This window comes from Lynx rufus, unplaced genomic scaffold, assembly GCF_022079265.1.
Source record: "Lynx rufus isolate CCGP_SWC_20201006 ecotype Redwood Valley unplaced genomic scaffold, mLynRuf1.p SCAF_4, whole genome shotgun sequence".
Lineage (NCBI taxonomy): Eukaryota > Metazoa > Chordata > Mammalia > Carnivora > Felidae > Lynx > Lynx rufus.
Window position 1 is genome coordinate 12,905,332 of NW_025814856.1, and position 21,412 is coordinate 12,926,743.

The following is a 21,412-nucleotide window of genomic DNA, read 5'->3' on the forward strand; positions in this document are numbered from 1 at the left end:
CGAGGCCCCGCCCCCGCGCTCGCCTGGGCGGGTTCCCGGCCGCGTTCCGGGGCGCGCGCTTCCTCCTCGCCCCCTAACCCCAGCCCCGCGGCGCGCACCCCCTACCCCGCTCCGCGGGGCTCCTGGGGCCAATCCCGCCGCGGAGGTTCGTGCCCCGCCGCCGCCGCCGCTGCGCCCCCGCGCCTCCCGGGTCTCGGGCGGCGGCGGCGGCACAAAGAGAAGCAGCATGTCCGACCCCAGCTACTGGACGGCGGTGGCTGCGCCAGGCCACCGGAGCCGCCTTGCCAAGGGCGCGCTGCTGCAGCGCTCCAAGAGGTAGGGGGCACCGTGCGGGCAAAGGCGCGGCGGCCGGCCAAGCAAACACGAGTTGCCAGAAGTATATCCCGTGGCGGGTGGCGTGGGCCACTGTGTGCGGCGGTAGGGGGCAGGGGGGGACGCTTTGGGATCGAGGTATCCTCTAGGACCCCAGATACCCTCGTTTCGCCCGTCGTTACCCCGGAGTGGGGTGTCTGCCCGCCGGGGTCTTAAGTTAAGGGGGTAACACAGGCAGAAGGGACTTGGGACCGAGGCAGGATTCGAACCCGGGTCTCTAGGCCTGGGAGACCTGGGGAGGAGCTTCTTGGAAAAACTGAGGCTAGTCTGGCCCTGGGGCTCAGTTAGCGGAAATGTTGTTTCAGAAGCAGATATTTACCGCACGAGGCTGGCATGCAGGTGGTGCGTCAGGAGCGGGGTCACGGGGGTAAAATACTGGGTTTAGCCTCCAGCGAAGCCTGGCTTCTCTTGGAGTCTGTTTCCTCTTCTGAAAAGAAAAGGCCAGGTAAGGGCTGTGGACTTTACAGGACTTGGGTTCAAATTCCTGCCCAGCCACTGCCTGGCTGTGTGACCTTAGGCAGTTCCTTAACCTCTCTGTTCTTAGATGTTTCACTGGTGCTGGGTTGGGGCGTTCCTAGAGGGCTAGGCACCGAGACCAGCTGCTGAAGGACCTGGAATGCTAGGTTCAGGGCTTAGACGCTTCTCCCAGATCCTGTGGAGCTACAGAGGGCTTATGGGCACCTTAGGGATCGGGTACAGGAAGCTGGCCTCAGGCCAGCGTTTTCTGTCGTATTCTCACTCTGTGTTGTCCCACTTGGGTGTTTATTGAATGGCTAGGCAGAGCTTCTCCGCGTCCTGGGCCTTCTCCAGAGAGGGCTGAGCAAATAGTCGACACTAGACAGTTGCTCGGGAAGTGCACAAATGATGCCCGGTTCCCCTTTGAGACCTCAAATATGGCTGTGTTTTCTTTTCAAGAAGGCCCCGCCTGAGAGCGAGAGGGAGGTGGCCAAGTGTTTTTCCCAAAGGCAGCTGTTAGTGATAAATGATGCATTGGGGTGCAGCATGGAGCTGAGGACCCAGATGAGGGCTGGGAGAGGATGTGGGACTGGCGGGGGTATGGGTGTGTGTGTGGGGGGGGGGGTTGTTGGCAGGAAGTCTTGCAGGAACCTGTGGGTTTCACTTTTGCTTCTGTACATCAGACTACAGGACAGTTCCTTGCGGCTGTTGACATCCGTGGCCTCAGTTTCCTAGGCTGGGAAGTGGGTGCAACTGGTGTCTCTCACCTCCGGGTTTGTTGGGATTGGCAAAGGGTGACTTAATTCACCGGGGAGGCATTGCCTGCCCTCCCACTGCGTGCACTAGACCCTGCAGGAGTTGTGGGGAGAAAGATGACAATATACGTGCCCACGGCCATCGACCCAGTGCTGGGCCCAGAGCTGAACACTGTGTACGTAGTGCATCAGATCTTGCCAGCACCTTGCAGGGTGTACAGATGGGGAAACAAGCTCAGAAGGGCAGGTGCACATGCTGGATCCCTCCTCCCTGCCTGTCTTGATGCCTGGGTCGGCGGCTGACCCTGCTCTCCCATGTCTTAGCCTGCTCTGTGCCTTCTGCCTGGGACACCATTCCTGGCCCTGTAAGGCCCTGAGGTTTCTCTCTCCCTCCCTGTGCCACTGAGCTGCGTTGGCGGCTCAGAGTATGTGGGCTGCTGCACTTGTCGAGCAAGCAGAGCCGTTGCTGGGCGACTGCACCGGGGAAGGTGGGGAGACGGTTTGCTCTCAATTTCCCTCTGCCAGGGCGGGGGCCGGGGCCGGGGCACAGGTGGGAGAGGCTGGGCAAGCGCGGGAGTGGCCTGGGCCAGGGGGTCTGGAAGCCAGAAGACAACGGGGATGGAGGGAGGGGAACGTGTGGGCAAAAGTTGGGTAGAACAGGAAGGACAGGACCTAAGGTGCGAGATGCTGATTTTCGGGGTTTTATAAGGATCAGACTGGCATTTTGGGGGGATCGTGGGGAGGAAGGTCGCCAAGAGATTGGGGCAGTGAGCCTGAGAAGGGGTGCGTGGAATGGAATGGGAACCTGCCTCAGTTCACCAGTGAGCTCCGGGGTCCTCTCCACTCTCTGCCTTATTTGCCAGTGCTCCTGGCCGGGGCATGGCGTCAGCGAAGGAGTGGGGGTGGGGTGGTGAACACAGAAGCGTGAGAAGGCTCACGGGGGGCTCCTGGCCATGTGCAGTGTCCCCCAGGAGTCTGGAAGTGTTTCATGCCACCACTGATAATAATAAGAGTTTTAACAGTAGGCAACATTTGTCAAAAATGACTACCCCAGACCTCAAAGGCCGAGCTAAGGGCCATGCAGGAGTCCAACTGGGGGCAGAGTGACAGTGGTCACACCTAGCTTCCCGTCCTGCCCCAAAGCTGGCCACATGTGCGCTCTGGCTTGGGCACGTGGTCCTCTGAGCCCTGAGGCCTGGGCCAGCGCCTAACCTTGTCCCCACCTCCCTGACAGCTGCCGCAGTGGGAACCGCAAAAGCCTGGTGGTGGGAACGCCCTCCCCAACCCTCTCCCGGCCCCTGTCTCCGCTCTCAGTTCCAACAGGTGAGTGTGGGAGCAAGCCTGCAGGGGCGGTGTCCCGTCTCTGCCCCCCCTACCTCAGTTTCCCCTGCCTGCTTCTTCCTCAGCAGGCAACAGCCCCCTGGATAGTCCTCGGAACTTCTCCGCTGCGTCGGCCGTGAACTTCCCCTTTGCCCGAAGGTGAGTGGTCACTGGCTTTGAGGGATGACCTCAGCACAACCGGTGAGGGGACAGGCAGCGGCATGCCCTTGGTGGTTGGCCCTGCCTCTTCATTCGCCTTTTCCCCTCCCCTGTCCCCTGCCCTGTGACGGTCTCTCCCCCTGGCTTCTGCCCCCGGCAAACGCGCGGCCTTCTGCAGCCACGTCCCGCGCATGGACAGGTAATTTCAGGGAGCCCTTGGGGAGGAGGAGGGCACACCATCCAGGCTAAAATCACTAATTCACTAAAAATCATTAATTTACTTAGAGTTGACGTTGGACCAAGCATTTAAATGTTACTCGTTCACTCATTAACATTTATCGAGCACCCGTTACATGCCGTACCCTGTGCCGGGGGCCGAGGAAGGGGGAGGCTGGACTTCGACCCTTGGGGAGTCCTCAGTCTCAAGGGGGTGACTGGCATGTATCCCAGCAACTGCAACTCACAGAGGTCAGAGCTTCGATGTGGGAGGCACTGGCAGCTGGGTCAGGGAGGGCTTCCTGGAGGAGGTGTCAGAAGGACAAGGAGAAAACACACAGTGGATTTGTTCACCTTGAACCTCTGTTCGCCGCCTTTTCAGAAGATCCTTCCTCCAACAGGGCCAGCACCTGCCAGCCACGGTCTCCGTCCTTAGTCCCCACAAACCACGGGGGCCATGCCTTCTTTCCAACTCTTCTGGTTCTCCCCTCTAGGGCTGACGGCAGAAGATGGTCCCTTGCATCTCTCCCATCTTCTGGCTATGGAACCAACACACCCAGCTCCACCGTCTCGGTACCCACAGTCCCACCTTGGCCAGCAGACAGGCGGGTGCGAGGTGGGGCGGGACACGTCTTTGGTTTTTATCAAGGTGTCGGATAGTTGTCCAGTCAACAAACATCCTGGCTGCCCCCTCTGTGCCCCATTCCGGGCAACGTATGGCTCCCTGAAAGGACCCAGCCTCGGTCCCAAGGAGTCCCCGTTCTGGAGGACACAGACATCCCCATCCTGTGGGGTTAGGGCCTGGCCAGAGGGAGTCTTAGGGTTGCTTAAGGAGCAGGCGGCGAGGCTTGTTGGAGGAGGGGGCATCAGAGCTGGGGTTTTGAAGGATGCGTAGAAGTCAGGCAGGAGAGTGTTAACATCTAATGACCAGCAGGCAGCCTAGGCCTTGAGGGGTGATGCTAGGGTTCTGGCTTTGGCGCTGACTGTGAACTCGTGGCCCTGATACCCCCTCCTGCCAGTCGAGCTCATCCTCCCGGGAGCGCCTCCACCAGCTTCCTTTCCAGCCGACACCGGATGAACTATGCTTCCTGTCCAAGCATTTCCGCAGCTCAGAGAGCATGGCTGACGAGGAGGGCGGCCACCGCTCACCCCACCTTCGTCCCCGTTCCCGCAGCCTCAGGTGGGCCTCGACCTCTAACCTCGGCCCCTCCCCGGGCTGCCTTTGGGGCCCACATTGTGGCCCCTCCTCCACCTCTGGCCCTGACCCTGTCCGAGCCTGGCCTCTGATCCTCGACCCTCCCCCGGACTGGATTTCTGGTCCCACGTCACAAGCTGACTGTCCCCCGCCTGCCCCTTCCCCTTCAGCCCGGGACGCACAACAGGGAACTTCGACAATGAAATCGTCATGATGAATCATGTGTACCGGGAGAGGTTCCCCAAGGTGGGCAGTGCCCGGTGGCTGCACCGGCCCTAACTCCCCTCCATGTTGTTGTCCCTCCTTGGCACCCTGTCTTCTTGGCTGTATCCCGCCCATCTCTCCATTTCTGTCTGTCCCTATCTCTCTGTCTCAAAGCGCCCCCCTCCAACCCAGGCATATTGCTTCTTCCCCCCCCCCCCCAGTTCTCTGGCCCCGTCGTCTCCATCATCACATTCTCCCCCACAACTGCCTGTCTTGCCCTCACCTGTGTGTATTGGCCCCCCCCCCCGGCCCCGTCCAGTGACCAGGTTGTCCCATCCGCCCTGCCCAGGCCACGGCACAGATGGAAGGCCGCCTGGAAGAATTCCTTGCTGCTTTTGCACCCGGCGCCCGGCTGGCCCTGGCCGATGGCGTCCTGGGCTTCATCCACCACCAGATCATTGAGCTGGCCCGCGACTGCCTGGCCAAGTCTGGAGAGGCCCTCGTCACCTCCCGCTACTTCATGGAGATGCAGGAGAAGCTGGAGAGGCTGCTACAAGATGTGCGTGGGGGTGGGGGGTGGGGGGTGGGTGTAGGGGTCCCCGGGGAGGGCAGGGCCAAGGGCCTGCAGGCGACGCCATCACCCGCCTCTCCCTAGGCCCACGAGCGCTCGGACAGTGAGGAGGTCGGCTTCATTGTCCAGCTTGTCCGGAAGCTGCTCATCATCATCTCGAGGCCGGCGAGGCTCCTTGAGTGCCTGGTGAGTCTCTGCACCCAGCCAGGTGTGGGGCCCAGCGGTTGAGACTAGGCCGCTAGAACCGTCCTGCTGAGATACAAGAGACATGCCCATCGGGTGGGGTTTGGGGAGGAGCACGGGGTGCCTCCCGGCTGGGCTGGGCTCTTTTCCCCAGGGAAGTGCCAGGAGCTGAGATCTGGAGGGGAGAGTTGGAGCCACCGATAGTGAAGCTGCTTCAGACGGAGGGAACGGCACGGGCCAAGGCCTGGAGGTGGGCACAAGCCCCGCCTTACCGGCCCCTCTGCCACCCCCAGGAGTTTGACCCTGAGGAGTTTTACCACCTGCTGGAGGCTGCCGAGGGCCAGGCCCGAGAGGGCCAGGGCATCAAGACGGACCTGCCTCAGTACATCATTGGGCAGCTGGGCCTGGCTAAGGACCCCCTCGAGGGTAAGCTGACGGGAGTAGGGTGGAAAGGGAAAACCAAGGAGAGGCCGGGGCAGAGCTGTGATTCGAACCCAGAGCCGTCAACTCCACAGCTGCCATGATGTCCTTCGTCTCTCTGTGGCTCTGCCCTCAGCCACCTGTGGGGCCCACTGTGGGAAAGTGCCTGGGGTTCCTGGGTCAGCCAGCTGTAAGCGGGACCTCTGACCTGCCAAGGGGTGGCTCCAAGAGGAGCCACCGCTCCTCCCACGAGTCCCCAAAGTACTTTCCTGATTTCATCATCTGACCGTGGCCCAGGAGACGGACTTAGAGTCGGACAGGACAACCAACCCGTGGGCTTGACCAAGCTGGTCAAGAACTCCCCCCAGACAGCAGAGTCAGGAGACGTGCACCTGAGACGTGGGACCCGGGGAGCGTCGAACTTGGACCTGACCTGGTCCAGGTGCGGCCATGGGAGGCTCTGGGGAAAGGTTGATGTGTAAGCGAGTCCTGGCGGATGGAGAGGTGACCAGGTACAGATCTGGGGAAGAGAGGGGGTGAGCCGGGCAGGGGGGGAGGGTGAAAGCAAAGGCCCTGAGGTGTGCGGGAAGAACAGTGAGGGGGGAAGCGACTGGAGCTGAGGAAGAAGCAAAGCTGGGAGAAGGTGGTGGGGTCAGCAGGGCTTTGCCACAGTGGCTGGCGTCTGCCCAGCATCACTGCTCTGTTAACCCTGGGACTGGGCTGCCACTGTCCCCGTTTAAGGCTGAGGCTCCAGGCAGATGAGGTCGAGCAGGGATTCAGACCTCGGCGGGCCCCAGGCCAGACCGCTTGTCGACTGGCTGTGTGGCCCCGGCTGTGCCTGGCTGTCCAATGAAGGCAGGTGGTGCCGTGGGCGGCCCCGGGGTCAGAGGAAGCAGAAAGTGGCCGGGCAGTTGGCAGCTGAGACTGTGGGGCAGGTCATCTATCCAGTGCCCCCGGCCGGGAACCTACTGAGTAAAAGAGGCTGTATTCAAACCCAGACCTCCCTCACCCGTGAGACCCCATTGTCCCATCCCAGCCTTGCTCCGTGACCGTGAGACACTGTCATGATTCAGTGCCATCATCACGGCTCATGTGCACCAGCCGCTCACTCGGGGCCGCCCCTCTGCCAAAGCCCTAGGGCCAGAAAACGGCATGGGTGGGGGGCTCCCTCTGGGCCACACCCTCAGCTGAGGAGGATGTTAGGAGCCAAGACCCAGAGGGCCCATGTCACAGCCTGCGTTAACAGGCCCAAGGCTCGGAGCCAGGATGATGGCTGTGCCATTCAGAGGCTGGGCTTCCCACGGGTCCTTCTGGAAAGTTCCTCAGGCGTTGCTTACTCTGGCCTGGGTTTGGCCAAGGTCTGGGCGTAGTAGGGGCTCGATGATGCGATGATGGTATCGTGGGAGCCGGTCAGGGAGGCACTACGTCCCCAGGATGAGCCCTGGAGGCCTTGGGAAATCTCTGGGCGATCGAGGCACAGGCACGGAGGCATCATTTGAGGCTCCTCCCTTGTCTCACAGAAATGGTGCCTCTGAGTCACCTTGAAGAGGGAGGACAGCCTCCAGCACCTGAGTCCCCGGAGGTAAGTCACAGAGCTTTGACGCCCCCACCTGTCGGGTTCTTTTCAAGGTAGATCAGGCAGCCGTGGGAGGGGCTGGGTGTGCGGACGTGTTGCATGTAGTAGGTGCTTAGTAAATGCCTGTGACTTGAGGGAGAAGGTAGAGGCGAGTGCCCTGCCCTGGCGGTTGGACAGGGCAAGGCTGGAGGGGATACTGGAAAGGGGCGTTTTGGAAGATGTCTAGGAGTTTTCTGGAAGGAGGACGTGGCTCCAGCCAAAGCTCAGAAACTCAGAAGCTGAGTTTGAGAAGTCTGGAAGGAGAAAGTAGCATCAGATGTCGGGACCAGTGGCTGGGACTTGAAGGCAGGAGGAGCCCGGCCTGCTCTGAGGTGGGGCAGGACCCTGACCCTTCTTTGCCCCCTAGAGCCGCGCCCTGGTCGGCCCATCGCGGAGGAAGCCGTGTGAGAATGACTTCGAGACCATCAAACTCATTAGCAACGGGGCCTACGGGTAAGTCCTCGGGTCCCCCAGGGACTGATTTCTCAGCCGCCCACGGGGATGCCTGAGGTCCAGCGGCCCCTGAATGTGCAGTCCGGGAAGCTGAGGCCTGAAGAGGGCAGTAGAGACACAGTACAGCCAGGCCAGGGTCTCAGACAGGCTCCGCCACGGTCTAGGCCATTACCTGCCCCAGGTGTAGGGAGTTCTAGGTATACAAGGAAAAAGATGGCTCCGTGGTGGCGGTAGTGAGCAGTGAGCGTTATTTTAGTGCTACTTTGACAGGTCCGCGTGGGGCTGGGGTGGGAGGGGGAGTCCTTCACAGGGTAAGACTGTCCAGAAGGGGCTTGTGCGTCTGGGTGATGTGGCTCAGCAGGGAGCTGCAAGAGGGAGCAGTGGCTTGGGGTCTTTTTAGCCCCAGGGCTCGTCTTCCGGATGGCTAGTAAATTTGGTATCGTTTCACTACGGATGCAAAGCTGGCAAGCTCTCAACGGTTAAAAATCTGCTTATTTGGGCCCTATTTAAAGCACTTTGAGGGGCGCCTGGGTGGCGCAGTCGGTTAAGCGTCCGACTTCAGCCAGGTCACGATCTCGCGGTCCGTGAGTTCGAGCCCCGCGTCGGGCTCTGGGCTGATGGCTCAGAGCCTGGAGCCTGTTTCCGATTCTGTGCCTCCCTCTCTCTCTGCCCCTCGCCCGTTCATGCTCTGTCTCTCTCTGTCCCAAAAATAAATAAACGTTGAAAAAAAAATTTAAAAAAAAAAAAAAAAAAAAAAGCACTTTGAGTTTGGTGCCAGGGGGCTTTTGACTGCAGGGGTCTCAGTCTGCCGTGAAGACATAAGCCAAGGGCCATCTCTGTCATATCGATGTGACACCAAGAAAGGCAGCTTAAACCCATAGGGTGGCTGCTTTTGGAGAGGGGCCAGGTAAGGAGAAAGGGTGTCCCGGCTGTAGGGCGCAGCGCGGGCAGAGGCCTGGCAGGTTGGGTTCTGGGCCCAGGTCGGGGCCCGTTGCCTGCCCGGGCCTCGGTCTCAAGCCTCGGCGAACCCGGCTCCCCCAGGGCTGTCTACCTGGTGCGGCACCGAGACACACGGCAGCGCTTTGCCATCAAGAAGATCAACAAGCAGAACCTGATTCTGCGCAACCAGATCCAGCAGGTCTTTGTGGAGCGTGACATCCTCACCTTTGCCGAGAACCCGTTTGTGGTCAGCATGTTCTGCTCCTTCGAGACCCGTCGCCACTTGTGTATGGTCATGGAGTATGTGGAAGGTGCGGTCACTAGGGCTTGCATGCCTCCAGTGACGGGGAGCTCACCATCTGCCCAGAAGAAAGTCCCTCCTTTGACCAAGCTAGAGTCTGCTCCGGCCTCCCTGGGGTCCCAGCCTGCCTTGGGAGCTCCTCAGTCTGTGGTGGGGGGGGTCCAACCTGGGCAGTTGGGGCTGAGGGAGTCCAAAGAGGTGTGTGAGGGTGGGACCCAGACATCCTAGGCGGGGGGGGGGGGGGGGTGGTACCAGTGAGCAGAGGCCTGAGGGCCAGAAGTAAGAGCAAGGACGGAGGGAGGGTGGGACGTGTGGGTCGGAAGGGCCAGGATGATTGGGGGCCAGGGAGAAGAGTTGTTGGATCAGGTTTGCAGTTAAAGAATGAGCAGGGCCTTCAGGGGGTGCAGGGGTGTGCACTGTTCAAGGTCCTTCTAGGCAAGGAGGGGGAATGAGCACTTAGGAGGCACTGGCTGTGTACAGGGTAAGGAACCGTGTCCTCGCAGGGCTGCTGCCCTGCCAGGGGAGAATCAGGAATCTGGATCTGCCCTCCCTCCTGCCCTTCTTGGTTCCCCGCCTTGGTTTGGTATAGACCAGGGAGGCTTTGCAGGAGGGTGGGGGGGGGGGGGTCTCGTAAGCCTGGAGCAAGGCTCTAGAGCCCAGGGCCTCTGAACGCATCTGTCGCCCAACAGGTGGTGACTGTGCCACACTTCTGAAGAACATGGGCCCGCTGCCCGTGGACATGGCCCGCATGTACTTCGCCGAGACGGTCCTGGCACTGGAGTACTTGCACAACTACGGCATAGTGCACCGGGACCTCAAGCCTGACAAGTGAGCAGCCTGGGGCTTTGGGAGCGGGGCCTCTGATTGGGGTCTGGGGCTGCTCAGAGCTCCCCGCCTATCCAGGTCCTGCTGGCCCATGGGCCCCTGGCAGCAGGAAGACAGGGAGCAGTGGCAACTTTGGGCACCTGGTGCATACAGAGGAGGACAGGTACTTAAGAGGCACCTGCTGTATGCGAGGGGAGGATAGTTGTATTTATGGAGGTGCGGTCAGGCAAAGAGAGAATGTGCACTTTAGTGTGCACACAACGCACAGGGGAAGGGACTGTGCACTCACAGAGTTACCGCGGCACAAGAGGAGAGAACGTGCACTTAGGAGGCACCGGCTGTATACAGGGAACAGGGACGTGCCCTTTGCAAGACCTTCTGTGTGAAGAAAGGGACTGTGCATGTCTTGAGCACCTGTTGTGTGTTTGTGCAGGGAAGACAGGAAGAGATGTTCACTGAGAGCCTTGGGAAGTTTATTTTGCTCTAGCACCTGATAAGCACCTACTGCATGCCAGGTCCTCTGTGGGCGACCGTGAGACGCGTGTGTGAATAATCCATCGTGCTTTATAACCCCTACATAATTTGCAAGGCACTCTCCCCTGCATTAATTGAGCACCTGCTGTTTATAGAGCAAGGGGCTGCTCTTGATATCAAGTGCCGTCTGGATACCAGGCCAGGAGCTCGAGTTTCTTAGGTTCTTGCTGCACGGGGGTGTGAACATCAGCATTAAGAGCCTGCACGTTTTCAGGCGTCTTGTAGTTTGCCAGCGGCTTAGAAAATAAAGTGTGTATTTGGCACCTGCCATGTACCTGGGCCTCTGTGCGCAACACTTGTCAATATGCTCTGTGCCGTCAGGTCTGTGGATCATCCTAGAGTGGGGTGGGGTCTCCTGAGTGACCCCAAGGCAGCACCTGCCCCTCCCAGGCTCGGGACCCCCATCTGCAAAATGGCACAGGCCGGCGCCCAGCCCCCGAAGGTTCAGGGAGACAGGCGCACACGATAGACACGCGAGAGAGATACTTTCTCCTTTCACTTTGGAAAATTCCAAATACATCCCAAAGTCGAGAGAAGGCGCATTCATTCACTGGGGCTGTCAGAGCAAAGTAGCACAGAACTGGGCGGCTTAAACAATAGAAGTTAATTCTCACAGTTCTGGAAGCCAGAAGTCCAAGATCGAGGTAGCAGCAGGGCTCCCTCTGAAGTCCCCAGGGAAGGATCTCTTCCAGGACCCTCCCCCAGCTTCTGGTGATTTCTTGGCTTGTGGCGACATTGCCCCGCTCTTCACATGGCGTCCTCCCTCTGCATGTCTGGGTCCAAATGCCGTTCCTGTAAGGACACCAGTCATACTGGATGAGGGGTCCCTGTACTCAGGGACGTCCTCCTCTTAACTAATCACACAACAATCCCGTCTCCAAATAAGGTCACGTTCGTAGTCACTAGAGGTCCGGACGTCAACATGTGACTTTGGAGGTACATAACTCAGCCCAGAACAGAAGGAAGGGTCCAGTGCCCCCCCGTCCACTCCCCACATTCAACCCGTTTCCACAGCTTCCAACGCTTGGCCAATCCTGCTTCCTCCCCATCCCTGGGTCCCCCCACCCCCCATGCCGGGCAATTTGAAGCATATCCCAGGCATCGTATCATTTCATTATCATTTCATTTGTAAGAAGGAAAGGTTTTTTTTTTTTTTTTTTTAACATTTACCTATTTTTGAGAGAGAGAGAGAGAGAGAGAGAGAGAGCGCGAGCAGGGGAGGGGCAGAGAGAGAGGAAACAGAATCCAAAGCAGGCTCCAGGCTCCAAGTGGTCAGCACAGAGCCCGACGCGGGGCTCGAACCCACAAACCGTGAGATCATGACCTGAGCCGAACTTGGACACTTAACCCACTGAGCCACCACGGCACCCCCAGAACTTTTTAAAGACAGTAGGTGCACAGAATCGTTCCTTTAGAGAGTCCGTGGATGCAGTTCTGTGCCAAGTAAACGGTTTATCAAACCACTTGGCTATACGCAGGTCTCCAGAAATTAAGCAGCCGAGGTACCAGGAGGTGCGCGAAACGGCGACTTTCTAAAGGTGGTGCGTATGGTTCTGTCATCTGGCAAGGCGTTTATATCCTTGAGCCGACGGGAAAACTAGAACAGCAGGGTGCATGGGAGGTGTACAAGGTTTTAAAAACGGGTGCCCTCAGGAGGTGCACAGAAATATTTCTGTATACAGCAGCTGCTCAAGGTATGTTCGTTTTTCGACAGGAAACGTAAATAACGAGGGCTTGCAAAGAAAGCATTTAGTGAAAACAAAAAATGGCCACGTGTGCAAAAATATACTGTGGGTTTCAGACGTTTTCATGCACAGCGGGGAGACGGTATGATTCTCGGGAGATGTAAATTCCAACAGCGGAGTATACAGTAGGTGCTCAGTAGCGACACCAGATGCATCCGGTGGGTGCACCGAGACGTTTGCCAGATTGGCAGTATTGCCCAAGACCTGTCGGTCCTCGTGATGACGTGCCCGCGCTCGGGAAGTGCTTTCCGACCCCCTCGGGGGAGTTAAGCCGCCCTGGCTGGACCTCAGCCCACCTGGGGTGGCACCAGGTTCCGGGGCGGCATGAGAAGCCAGGCACCTCGGGCCCCCCAGCCCTGAGTGCACCACCCGCCCACCCACAGCCTTCTCATCACCTCACTTGGCCACATCAAGCTGACCGACTTCGGCCTATCCAAGATTGGGCTCATGAGCATGGCCACCAACCTCTATGAGGGCCACATCGAGAAGGACACCCGGGAGTTCGTGGACAAGCAGGTGTGCGGGTGGGCAGGTGGCCCTGGGTGCGGGGCCGCCCCCCCCCCCCCATCTGGATCCTGACCCTCAGGACGCGGGGAGACTTCGCAGCACGAAGGAGAAAATAAACCGCACCCCCCCCCCCGCCCCCCGCCCCGTAATTCTCTCCACCCCCCGTTCCCAGCCTGGCCTTGGCCTCTCCGTCCCCCTCGTGGTCTCTCTGGAGTTGGAGGCCATCCTCCTGTTCCCCATTCTGCCTGACCCAGGTGTGCGGGACCCCTGAGTACATCGCGCCCGAGGTCATCTTCCGCCAGGGCTACGGGAAGCCGGTGGACTGGTGGGCCATGGGTGTCGTCCTCTATGAATTCCTGGTGGGCTGTGTGCCCTTCTTCGGAGACACCCCCGAGGAACTGTTCGGCCAGGTGGTCAGTGGTGCGTTTCCCCCACCGTGGCCCCGGTTCGAGTCTTGGCCGCCCTGGGGCTCTGGGCAGCAGTTTCCCTACCGAAGGGAGCAGCTATGTGTGTGGATTGGGCACGTGTGGTGTGCCTGGCCCCAGCTGGACACTGGGGACATGGCCAAGGGCGAGACAGCAAGGGAGATAAACACGCAAGTTAGGGAACATCAGATACAAAAAAAAGTGCCCAGGAAAAGAAGCAGGAAGAGGGGAGGGGATAGGGTACCAGAGGTGGTGGGGGCAGGGGCTTGGGGGGGGCGCTGCATTAAATAGAGGGTCATGGAGGCCTCGCCAAGGTGACGGTGTGAGTAAAGACCTGAAGGAGCAGCAGGGAGTCCCAAAAGTAGAAGAGGGGAAGGTGTTCTGGGCAGAGGATGCAGCCACAGCAAAGGCTGTGTATGAGGTGGGACCGAGCCTGGTGTGTTGATGGAATAGAAAAGGCTGATGGCTTAGAGTACAGTGAGTGAGGGGAGGTGGTTGGAGGTGCTATGAAGGGCTGTCCTCACCCTCTCACTCTCTTTTATTTTATTTTACGTTTATTATTATTTTTTTAATTTGACTTGATTTATTTTTCCCTCTCCTCATTTTAGATGAGATCATGTGGCCCGAAGGGGATGAGGCCCTTCCGGCAGATGCCCAGGACCTCATCACCAGGCTGCTCCGACAGAGCCCACTGGACCGTCTGGGCACTGGTATGTGGACGTGGGATGGGGAGAGGCTGCATAGAGAAGGGGGACTTGGGGCTGGGGTTTTGAAGGACGCACAGGAGTTCACCGGGAACTAGCGTAAGACCTTGAAGGAATAGCGGGTATCTGGGTCGGATGCAGACAAGGGGCACTGAGGCTGAGTGAGAGCCTACAAGGTCACCGTGGGGTATGTCCTAAGGTCCTCAAAGGCCCAGCCCAGTGGATCCCACTGTTCAGATTCCCCAGCCACCTAGTTAATGGTTAAAGGACTATTCGAGACTCACGCAGCCACTAGAGGTTATGTCCATGAGGAAGCTTAGCCACTGGAGAGGACCACAGGGGCTGAGGTTGGGGAACAGGATCCCTTCACGCAGTCAGCTCTCTGCTCCGTGGAGTAGAAATGCATAGAGAAGGCTGGAAAGAAAGCCCTCCTAGGGCTTTGGGATCTCGGAATCCAGCAGAGGAAAGAGCAGGGCCTGGGGGCTAGCCCCAATTCTGTCTGTCTTCAGGCTCTTAAACAGCGGCTGTTCCCCTCGCCATCTTTATGGCTCTGTGTTGGCCAAGTTGGGGCTCAGATTTGGCCCAGGGGGCAGTGGGGGACAGGGACACGCAGGGCTGAGCCAGGCATGTGTTGGCAGGTGGCACCCACGAGGTAAAACAGCACCCCTTCTTCCGAACACTGGACTGGGCAGGGCTTCTGCGACACAAAGCTGAGTTCGTGCCACAGCTCGAAGCTGAGGATGACACCAGCTACTTTGACAGTAAGTCGGGGGGGGGGGGGGTCAGGGGGGTGGGCTCTGCTATCCCACAAGCCCCTGAGGCGGGGAGGGGATGTCTGCCAGGGTCTCCACCCAAGCACCTCGCCCTGGACCTGGAGCTTCTGACTTCCGGAGCTTTCTGAGTAATCAGAGCGTGTCTGCCGGCAGCTGCCCCCTCCCTGGCTGGGATTTCCTGTGCCTCTGGGGTCCGGAGGCCACGGCGTCCTCTTGGGTTGTGGGAGGGGAAACCAAGGCACTGAGTGTGGCAGACCCTTGCCTGGCGTCCCTAGCAGGTTCAGCCTCCTCATCTGTCACACGGGAGGGAGGGGCGCTTCGCTTTGCCTTGTGGAGGGAGCCCCTCCGACATTGTGGGTGGGCTCAGACGAGTCTTCCTCTGCCCACTTGGGGCTCCAGCCACACAGGTTAAATGCCCTAGGCTTCCAGCACCTCCTCTAGAATTTGCTGTGTGATCTTGGGCGTGTCAGAGGTCTTCTCTGAGCAGCTGTTTCCTGTCCTGTAAAGTGGGGAGCATCCTTCATGTTTAAGATGCACACGATCACCTAATTCTGGGTGACCCATCTCAAGGGCGAGGTTCCCGAGGGTCAGACACAAGAATCCCCACCCACAGTCCCACGGTTTTTAGGGACCCAGCTGGAGTTTTTCGGCCGGGTCCTCACTCTGCCAACGCAAGCCTCCCGTGGCCCCTAAATACACCAGACACAGCCCCACCTCAGTGCCTTTGCCCTGACCGTGTCTCCCCACCCCGGGACGCCCTCCCCAGATCACCCCACAGCCCTCGCGGCCGCCTCGGGGCATCGGGTGGGCTGTACGTGCCTTTCCGTCCTGCAGCGCGCTCGGAACGCTACCGCCACCTGGGCTCCGAGGACGAGGAGACCAACGACGAGGAGTCATCCACGGAGATCCCCCAGTTCTCGTCATGTTCCCACCGGTTCAGCAAGGTGGGCCCGGGGACCTAGCTACGGCACTGGGGATGTTGCAAAATGTTGGTTCGAGGTTGGGGGCGGGGTTCTGCTGCTTTCTGTCGTGATGGTGGTTGAAATACGTATGAAATATACCATCAGAGCCGTTCGATTCATTGGTTGGTTGATCGATTGGGGGGGGGGGGCGGGGTAGAGTTTTTCCCTTTAACGAAATGACCTTGGAAATGACGTACCTTTCCGCGACGCCAACGCTACAGTTTTCGGAGTCACAGTAAGATACGCAGAATTGCATCCATAATTAACATGAATGCCAACACTTCAAGCAGTGATTTCAGTTACGTGGCGAACACAGTCAAGAAAGCAGCCACCGGACAAACGTGGGCTCCTCTCCTGCCTCCCCCTCTTCCCGGGAGGTGGCGTAAGGGGCAGCAGCTGCAGCGGCAGAGGTCAAAGGGGTGGCGCCCCATCGTAGCCATTTTAAACTACAATTCGGTGGCATTCTGCGCATTCATAAGGTCGGGACACCCATCACCTCTGGTTCCAGAACGTTCCCATCATCCCAAAGGGAACCCCGATCCCGTGGGCAGTCACTCCCCTTCCCCTCTCCCCCAGCCCCGGGCCACCCACAGTCTGCCTTCTGTGTCTGGTGTCTTTCACTCAGTTGGATGTTTTCAGAGTTCACCCACGGTATCGTGTGTGCAGGGCTTCGTTCCTTTTTGTGGCTGAGTAGTGTTCCACTGTGTGGACGGACCACGTTTTGTGTACCCATCCGTTGGTGGACACTTGGGTCATTTCCACTTTTGGGCGACTGTGACCAGTGCTGCTGTGCTGGGTGCCACATTTTATAGCCTCACAAGCTTAAGTTTCCTTCCTTTGTTTCTAATTTGATGAAGAAAACCTTCCCTGCTGCTTGTGGGCCTGGGCCCCAGGCAGAGCACCCTGATCAGCAGCAGAAACCCTGGCTGCGGCCCCCTTGGTAGCCAGGCCCCTTCGAACCTTAGTTTCTCTGTCTGTACAGTGGGCGTCTTTACTCTGCTGTTTTTAGGGATGTGGTGAGTCTGGATTTAAGGAAGTGACTCACAGGGAAGCACGGGGCATATAGGAAGCACTCAACTAAGCTCACTCTTTTTCCTTTTTTTTTTTTTTTTTTTTGAGAGAGAGAGAGAGAGAGAGCGCATGTGTGTGTGTGAGTTGGGGAGAGGGGCAGAGGGAGAGAGAATTCCAAGCAGTCTCCACACCCAGGGTGGAACCCGATGCCGGGCTCGATCCCACAACCCTGGGATCGTGAGTCGGACACTCAACCGACGGGGCCACCCAGGCACCCCCACTGTTACTAATGTTTTCTGTTTCTTCCAGGTCTACAGCAGCTCCGAGTTCCTGGCCGCCCAGCCCACGCCAACCTTCGCCGAACGGAGCTTCAGCGAGGACCGGGAGGAAGGGTGGGAGCGCAGCGGCGAGGGCGAGTATGGCCGCCGCCTGAGCATGGATATTCGGTAGGTGGGCTGGAGAGTATGAGCAGATCCAGCTTCCGAGCCTGCTGGGAGGTGGAACCACAAAATCTAACACTGCAAGGAGCTTCCCGGTGGCCCAGGAGAAAAGGGTCAGACACACTGGCTAGCCTGTCAGACCCCTGCCAGCGTGGCCCCTATCATTGCTGCCTCTGGCTTTGCGTCCCTTACCACAGCAGGCATAAAGCCGCCGTGCACTGTCCTACTGCTAGGCTTCTGCTTGCTCCGTTCCCTCTGCCAGCATACCCTTCGCTAACAAACTCCTGTCCGTTCCTCAAAGACCAGACTCAACAGAAATAATCAATGTCTACTAGAGGATGAGTGTCGGAAGCTGGGTTTTTAAAAACGCCAATTCTCTGGGCAGAGGACGGGGCAAGCAGAGGGAACTCACCCTGTATTTACGAATTCCCTCTGGTTCTGGGCTGAGTGTTCAAATCTGGCTGCCAGGGGTAACTGGGTGTCCCGGGGCGACGGCGCCTGGCAAGTGTGATTTTGGCCCTTCCCTGCAGCAGCCTGAGGTCCTGGACGTCCTCTGGTACTTCCTGTCCGTCGTCTTCCCAGCCCGAGCGGGGCCCCAGCCCGTCTCTCTTGAGTACTATTAGCCTGGACACGATGCCCAAGTTTGCCTTCTCGTCAGAGGATGAGGGAGCCAGCCCAGCCTCTGCGGGCCCCAAGAGGCCCATCTTCATTCTGGGGGAGCCCGATCCACCCCCAGCAGCCACCCCAGTGATGCCCAAGCCCTCAAGCCTTTCTGGTAGGTGAGGTCCAGGGTGGGCGGGATAGTGGTGTAGAAAGTTTCCCAGAGGGACTATTTGAGATGGGTTTTGAAGGATAAGTAGGAGCTCCCCAGAGAGACCATTTGCCTGTCTAACAAAGGCTTTAAGATAGGAGAGGCCAGGGCTCCCAGAGAATCCTCGAGCCTCAGCTTGTCTCCCAGTCTAGGGGTGATAACCCCAGCTTCACTGGGTCAGGATGGGACTGGAGAGGGGGGTGAGACCGCAGAGCTCTGAGGGGTGCTGGGGGTCTGACGGGTGGGAGAAGGCTGCTTAGAGGAAGGGACTTGCAGAGTGGAGCTTTCCAGGGAGAGCAGTGCAGGAAGGAAGTGTGGGAAGAGAGAACCCTCTAAAGAAAGGCCAGGTAGGGGCGCCTGGGTGGCTCAGTCGGTTGAGCGGCCGACTTCGGCTCAGGTCATGATCTCACGGTCCGTGAGTTCGAGCCCCGCGTCGGGCTCTGTGCTGACGGCTGGGAGCCTGGAGCCTGTTTCGGATTCTGTGTTGCCCTCTCTCTCTGACCCTCCCCTGTTCGTGCTCTGTCTCTCCCTGTCTCAAAAATAAATAAAACGTTAAAAAATAAAAATTTAAAAAAAAGAAAGGCCAGGTAGCCAAACTAGGGTCCACGCTGACCGGGGAGGAAGGGGCTCTGCCTGCCGAGGGCAGAAGGACTGAGTGGTGAGACCGGCCGGGCTGACCCCCAACCCTGCTGACCCCTAGCTGACCCAGCCGCCCTCAGCCACGCACGCCTACGGAGCAACAGCATCGGTACACGGCACTCAACACCACGGGCCTTGGATGCTGGCCGAGGCCGCCGCCTTGGGGGCCAAAGAGACCCAGCTCCCGAGAAGTCTCGGGCCTCCCCCAGCGGGGGCCGTGTGCCCAAGTCCGCCTCAGTGTCCGCCCTGTCGCTCATCATCACGGCCGGTAACGCACGTGGCCCAGCCTCGTCTTTGCTTTGTCCGTCCACGTCTGTTGTAACCGCGGGGCTCGGGCTGTGCCACAGGAAGGGGGAAGGAGCGAGACACGGGGAGAGCTGGGGGGGGCCGGCATTCCTGGCGGAGGGCACTGCATGTGCAAAGGCCTGATCGGGGGGCCGTGCCTGGGACACTAGAGCAGCAGCAAAGCAGCCAGAATGGTCCGCTTGGTGGGAAGGGGAGGTGCCCTCCCCACCCTCGTCCCTGCGAGGGAGCGACCCCCCCCAACCCGTGTCCTTGCAGATGATGGCAGCGGCGGCCCCCTCATGAGCCCTCTGTCCCCACGCTCGCTGTCCTCGAACCCGTCGTCCCGAGACTCCTCTCCAAGCCGAGACCCGTCCCCCGTGTGCGGCAGCCTGCGGCCCCCCATTGTCATCCACAGCTCGGGCAAGAAGTACGGCTTCAGCCTGCGGGCCATCCGCGTCTACATGGGCGACAGCGATGTCTATACCGTGCACCACGTTGTCTGGGTGAGCTGGCCTCGGGGTGGGCAGGAACAGCGGGACTTGGTTTGAGTCTAGCTTCACCCTGGCAAGGCACTTCACTTTGGGAGCCGCGTTTTCTAGTCTTGGGAAAGCAAGCTCATTGGCCGAAAGGTTTTGGAGCCCAGGGCAGGGAGCTGGTGCCACCTGGGTCTTTGCAGCCCCTCTTACTTAGGAGGAAGGGGTTGGGGCAAGACGGACAGGGATGGACAGAGCGGTAGAGACCTCAGTTGGGCACGAAGCTCCCGCCCCACGCCCGCAGATGCACCCTGGGTGTGATGTCCTGCCTCCCCCCGGCCCAGGGCCCGTTCCCTCCCTGCCAGCACCCAAGGTCAAGGAAACCACGTGAGTGGCAGCAGCTTGCTGGGGTCCCACAGCTGACCCAGCTGGGCCGGGGTCTCCAGCTGTGGGTCCCAAGCCCCCTGACCCTACCATCCACCCCCAGAGCGTGGAGGAAGGAAGCCCTGCCCAGGAGGCGGGCCTGCGAGCTGGGGACCTCATCACCCACATCAACGGGGAGTCAGTCCTGGGTCTGGTGCACATGGACGTCGTTGAGCTGCTGCTGAAGGTTCAGCCCCCCATCTGCCCACCCTTGGGACTTCCAGACCCCCACCCCACTCTGCCTACCCTTGGGGCTCCCAGAATCCCCACGTCCCGTCCATCCTCAGGGGCCCAGGTCTGCCCCCACTGCTTTGCTCCTGTGACCCCTCAGCTTTTGATCCTGAGGTTGTCCCCTCTGGAACCACACCTTTCCACACCTGGTCCCACCTCCAGGCCTTGCATGTCCCCTCCCCTCTGCCCAGGACGTACATCCTCCTTTGCCCCCTGGGTGCCCCTACGTTTGGCCCTCCTTCTGGCTCACCCTGGCCTTATGAGGCTGGGGGTGTCCGTATTATCTTTATCTTCCTCAGGGGGGCTGAGGCCTGGGGGTGGGGAGGTGGGCCCAGGCCAGGAGGCAGGGCCTTGTTTGGAGAGCTCCTAGGACCGGTGGGTGGACAGGTGGGCAGCTCATTGCATGGATGGGCAGATGACGGACACGCATCTTTGGCCCAGTGAGTGGGAGGTCAGTAGGCGAGAAGTGGGTAGATAGGATCTGGGGCTCTGACGGACGAAGAAGTGCGTGGGGGGGCTCGCTAGGTGGGAGACACACAGGTGACCCCCTCGCCATCCCTCCCGCAGAGCGGCAACAAGATCGCCCTGCGGACCACAGCCCTGGAGAACACCTCCATCAAGGTGGGCCCCGCCCGGAAGAACGTGGCCAAGGGCCGCATGGCTCGCAGGAGCAAGCGTAGCCGCCGGCGGGAGACCCAGGACCGGTGAGCGACGGGTGGGCCTGCGCGGAGTGCTGCAGAGGACCGGGAGCAGGCTCCCTGGACTGCTGGGGACAGGGGTTCTGACGCATCGGGTCTCTCCCCCTCAGGCGGAAGTCGCTCTTCAAGAAGATCTCAAAACAGTCCTCTGTGCTGCACACCAGCCGGAGCTTCTCCTCCGGCCTCCACCACTCCCTGTCGTCCAGCGAGAGCCTCCCGGGTTCGCCCACCCACAGCCTCTCCCCCAGCCCCACTACGCCTTGCTGCAGCCCAGCTCCCGACGCCCCCGCAGGTAGGTGTGCCCCCTCCCCCCGCCCTGCCCCGGGGCCACCCTGGGGCTGCTCAGGTCTGTGGGGCCTGACCCCGTTGAGGACGCCGGTGGGGTTTACAGGAGGGAATGACATGACATAGGAAGTGAGGGGACCAGAAGGGCCTTTCCAGTCGCTTGGGGTCTGAAAGGCAGCCTGGAAGTGGGAGGAGAGAGGCGGGAGAGCAGAGAAGAGAGTACCCAGCAGAGGGAGCATCGTGGACCAAGGGGGCTAGGCTGCAGGGTTGTGAAAGCAGGGAGAAGGCTGGGAGGGAGGAAGTTGGGAGATGGGTCAGGCCAAGGAGCTGGGCTTAAATTGGTGGGCAGCTGGGAGCTATGGAGGGTGTGTGAGCTAGAGAGGGCATGTTTTATTTATTTATTTATTTTTTAATTTTTTTTTAACATTTATTTATTTTTGAGACAGAGAGAGACAGAGCATGAACAGGGGAGGGTCAGAGAG

At 59.5% G+C, this 21,412-nt stretch overlaps 1 protein-coding gene across 17 annotated transcripts in view; it reads left to right on the top strand.

The window, feature by feature from the left end:
- The window catches only part of MAST3 (microtubule associated serine/threonine kinase 3), a 29,568-nt gene that overhangs the window by 5,311 nt on the left and 2,845 nt on the right, over positions 1-21,412 (top strand). The window contains exons 1-26 of one of the 17 annotated variants that reach the window (XM_047095582.1): positions 70-315; positions 2,818-2,906; positions 2,990-3,062; positions 3,241-3,261; positions 3,773-3,887; positions 4,298-4,458; positions 4,644-4,719; positions 5,027-5,236; positions 5,333-5,434; positions 5,725-5,857; positions 7,372-7,433; positions 7,834-7,919; positions 8,961-9,169; positions 9,849-9,987; positions 12,647-12,779; positions 13,025-13,190; positions 13,804-13,905; positions 14,538-14,660; positions 15,507-15,616; positions 16,955-17,091; positions 17,616-17,860; positions 18,597-18,803; positions 19,097-19,323; positions 19,781-19,903; positions 20,515-20,651; positions 20,756-20,937. In XM_047095582.1, coding sequence (XP_046951538.1) covers positions 227-315; positions 2,818-2,906; positions 2,990-3,062; positions 3,241-3,261; positions 3,773-3,887; positions 4,298-4,458; positions 4,644-4,719; positions 5,027-5,236; positions 5,333-5,434; positions 5,725-5,857; positions 7,372-7,433; positions 7,834-7,919; positions 8,961-9,169; positions 9,849-9,987; positions 12,647-12,779; positions 13,025-13,190; positions 13,804-13,905; positions 14,538-14,660; positions 15,507-15,616; positions 16,955-17,091; positions 17,616-17,860; positions 18,597-18,803; positions 19,097-19,323; positions 19,781-19,903; positions 20,515-20,651; positions 20,756-20,937 — 3,457 coding nt within the window. In that variant the 5' untranslated portion in view covers positions 70-226. Of the gene's footprint in view, positions 1-69; positions 316-2,817; positions 2,907-2,989; positions 3,063-3,240; positions 3,262-3,772; positions 3,888-4,297; positions 4,459-4,643; positions 4,720-5,026; positions 5,237-5,332; positions 5,435-5,724; positions 5,858-7,371; positions 7,434-7,833; positions 7,920-8,960; positions 9,170-9,848; positions 9,988-12,646; positions 12,780-13,024; positions 13,191-13,803; positions 13,906-14,537; positions 14,661-15,506; positions 15,617-16,954; positions 17,092-17,615; positions 17,861-18,596; positions 18,804-19,096; positions 19,324-19,780; positions 19,904-20,514; positions 20,652-20,755; positions 20,938-21,412 lie in introns of those variants that run through there. The other 16 variants (XM_047095586.1, XM_047095575.1, XM_047095574.1 and 13 more) reach the window with 16 other exon arrangements.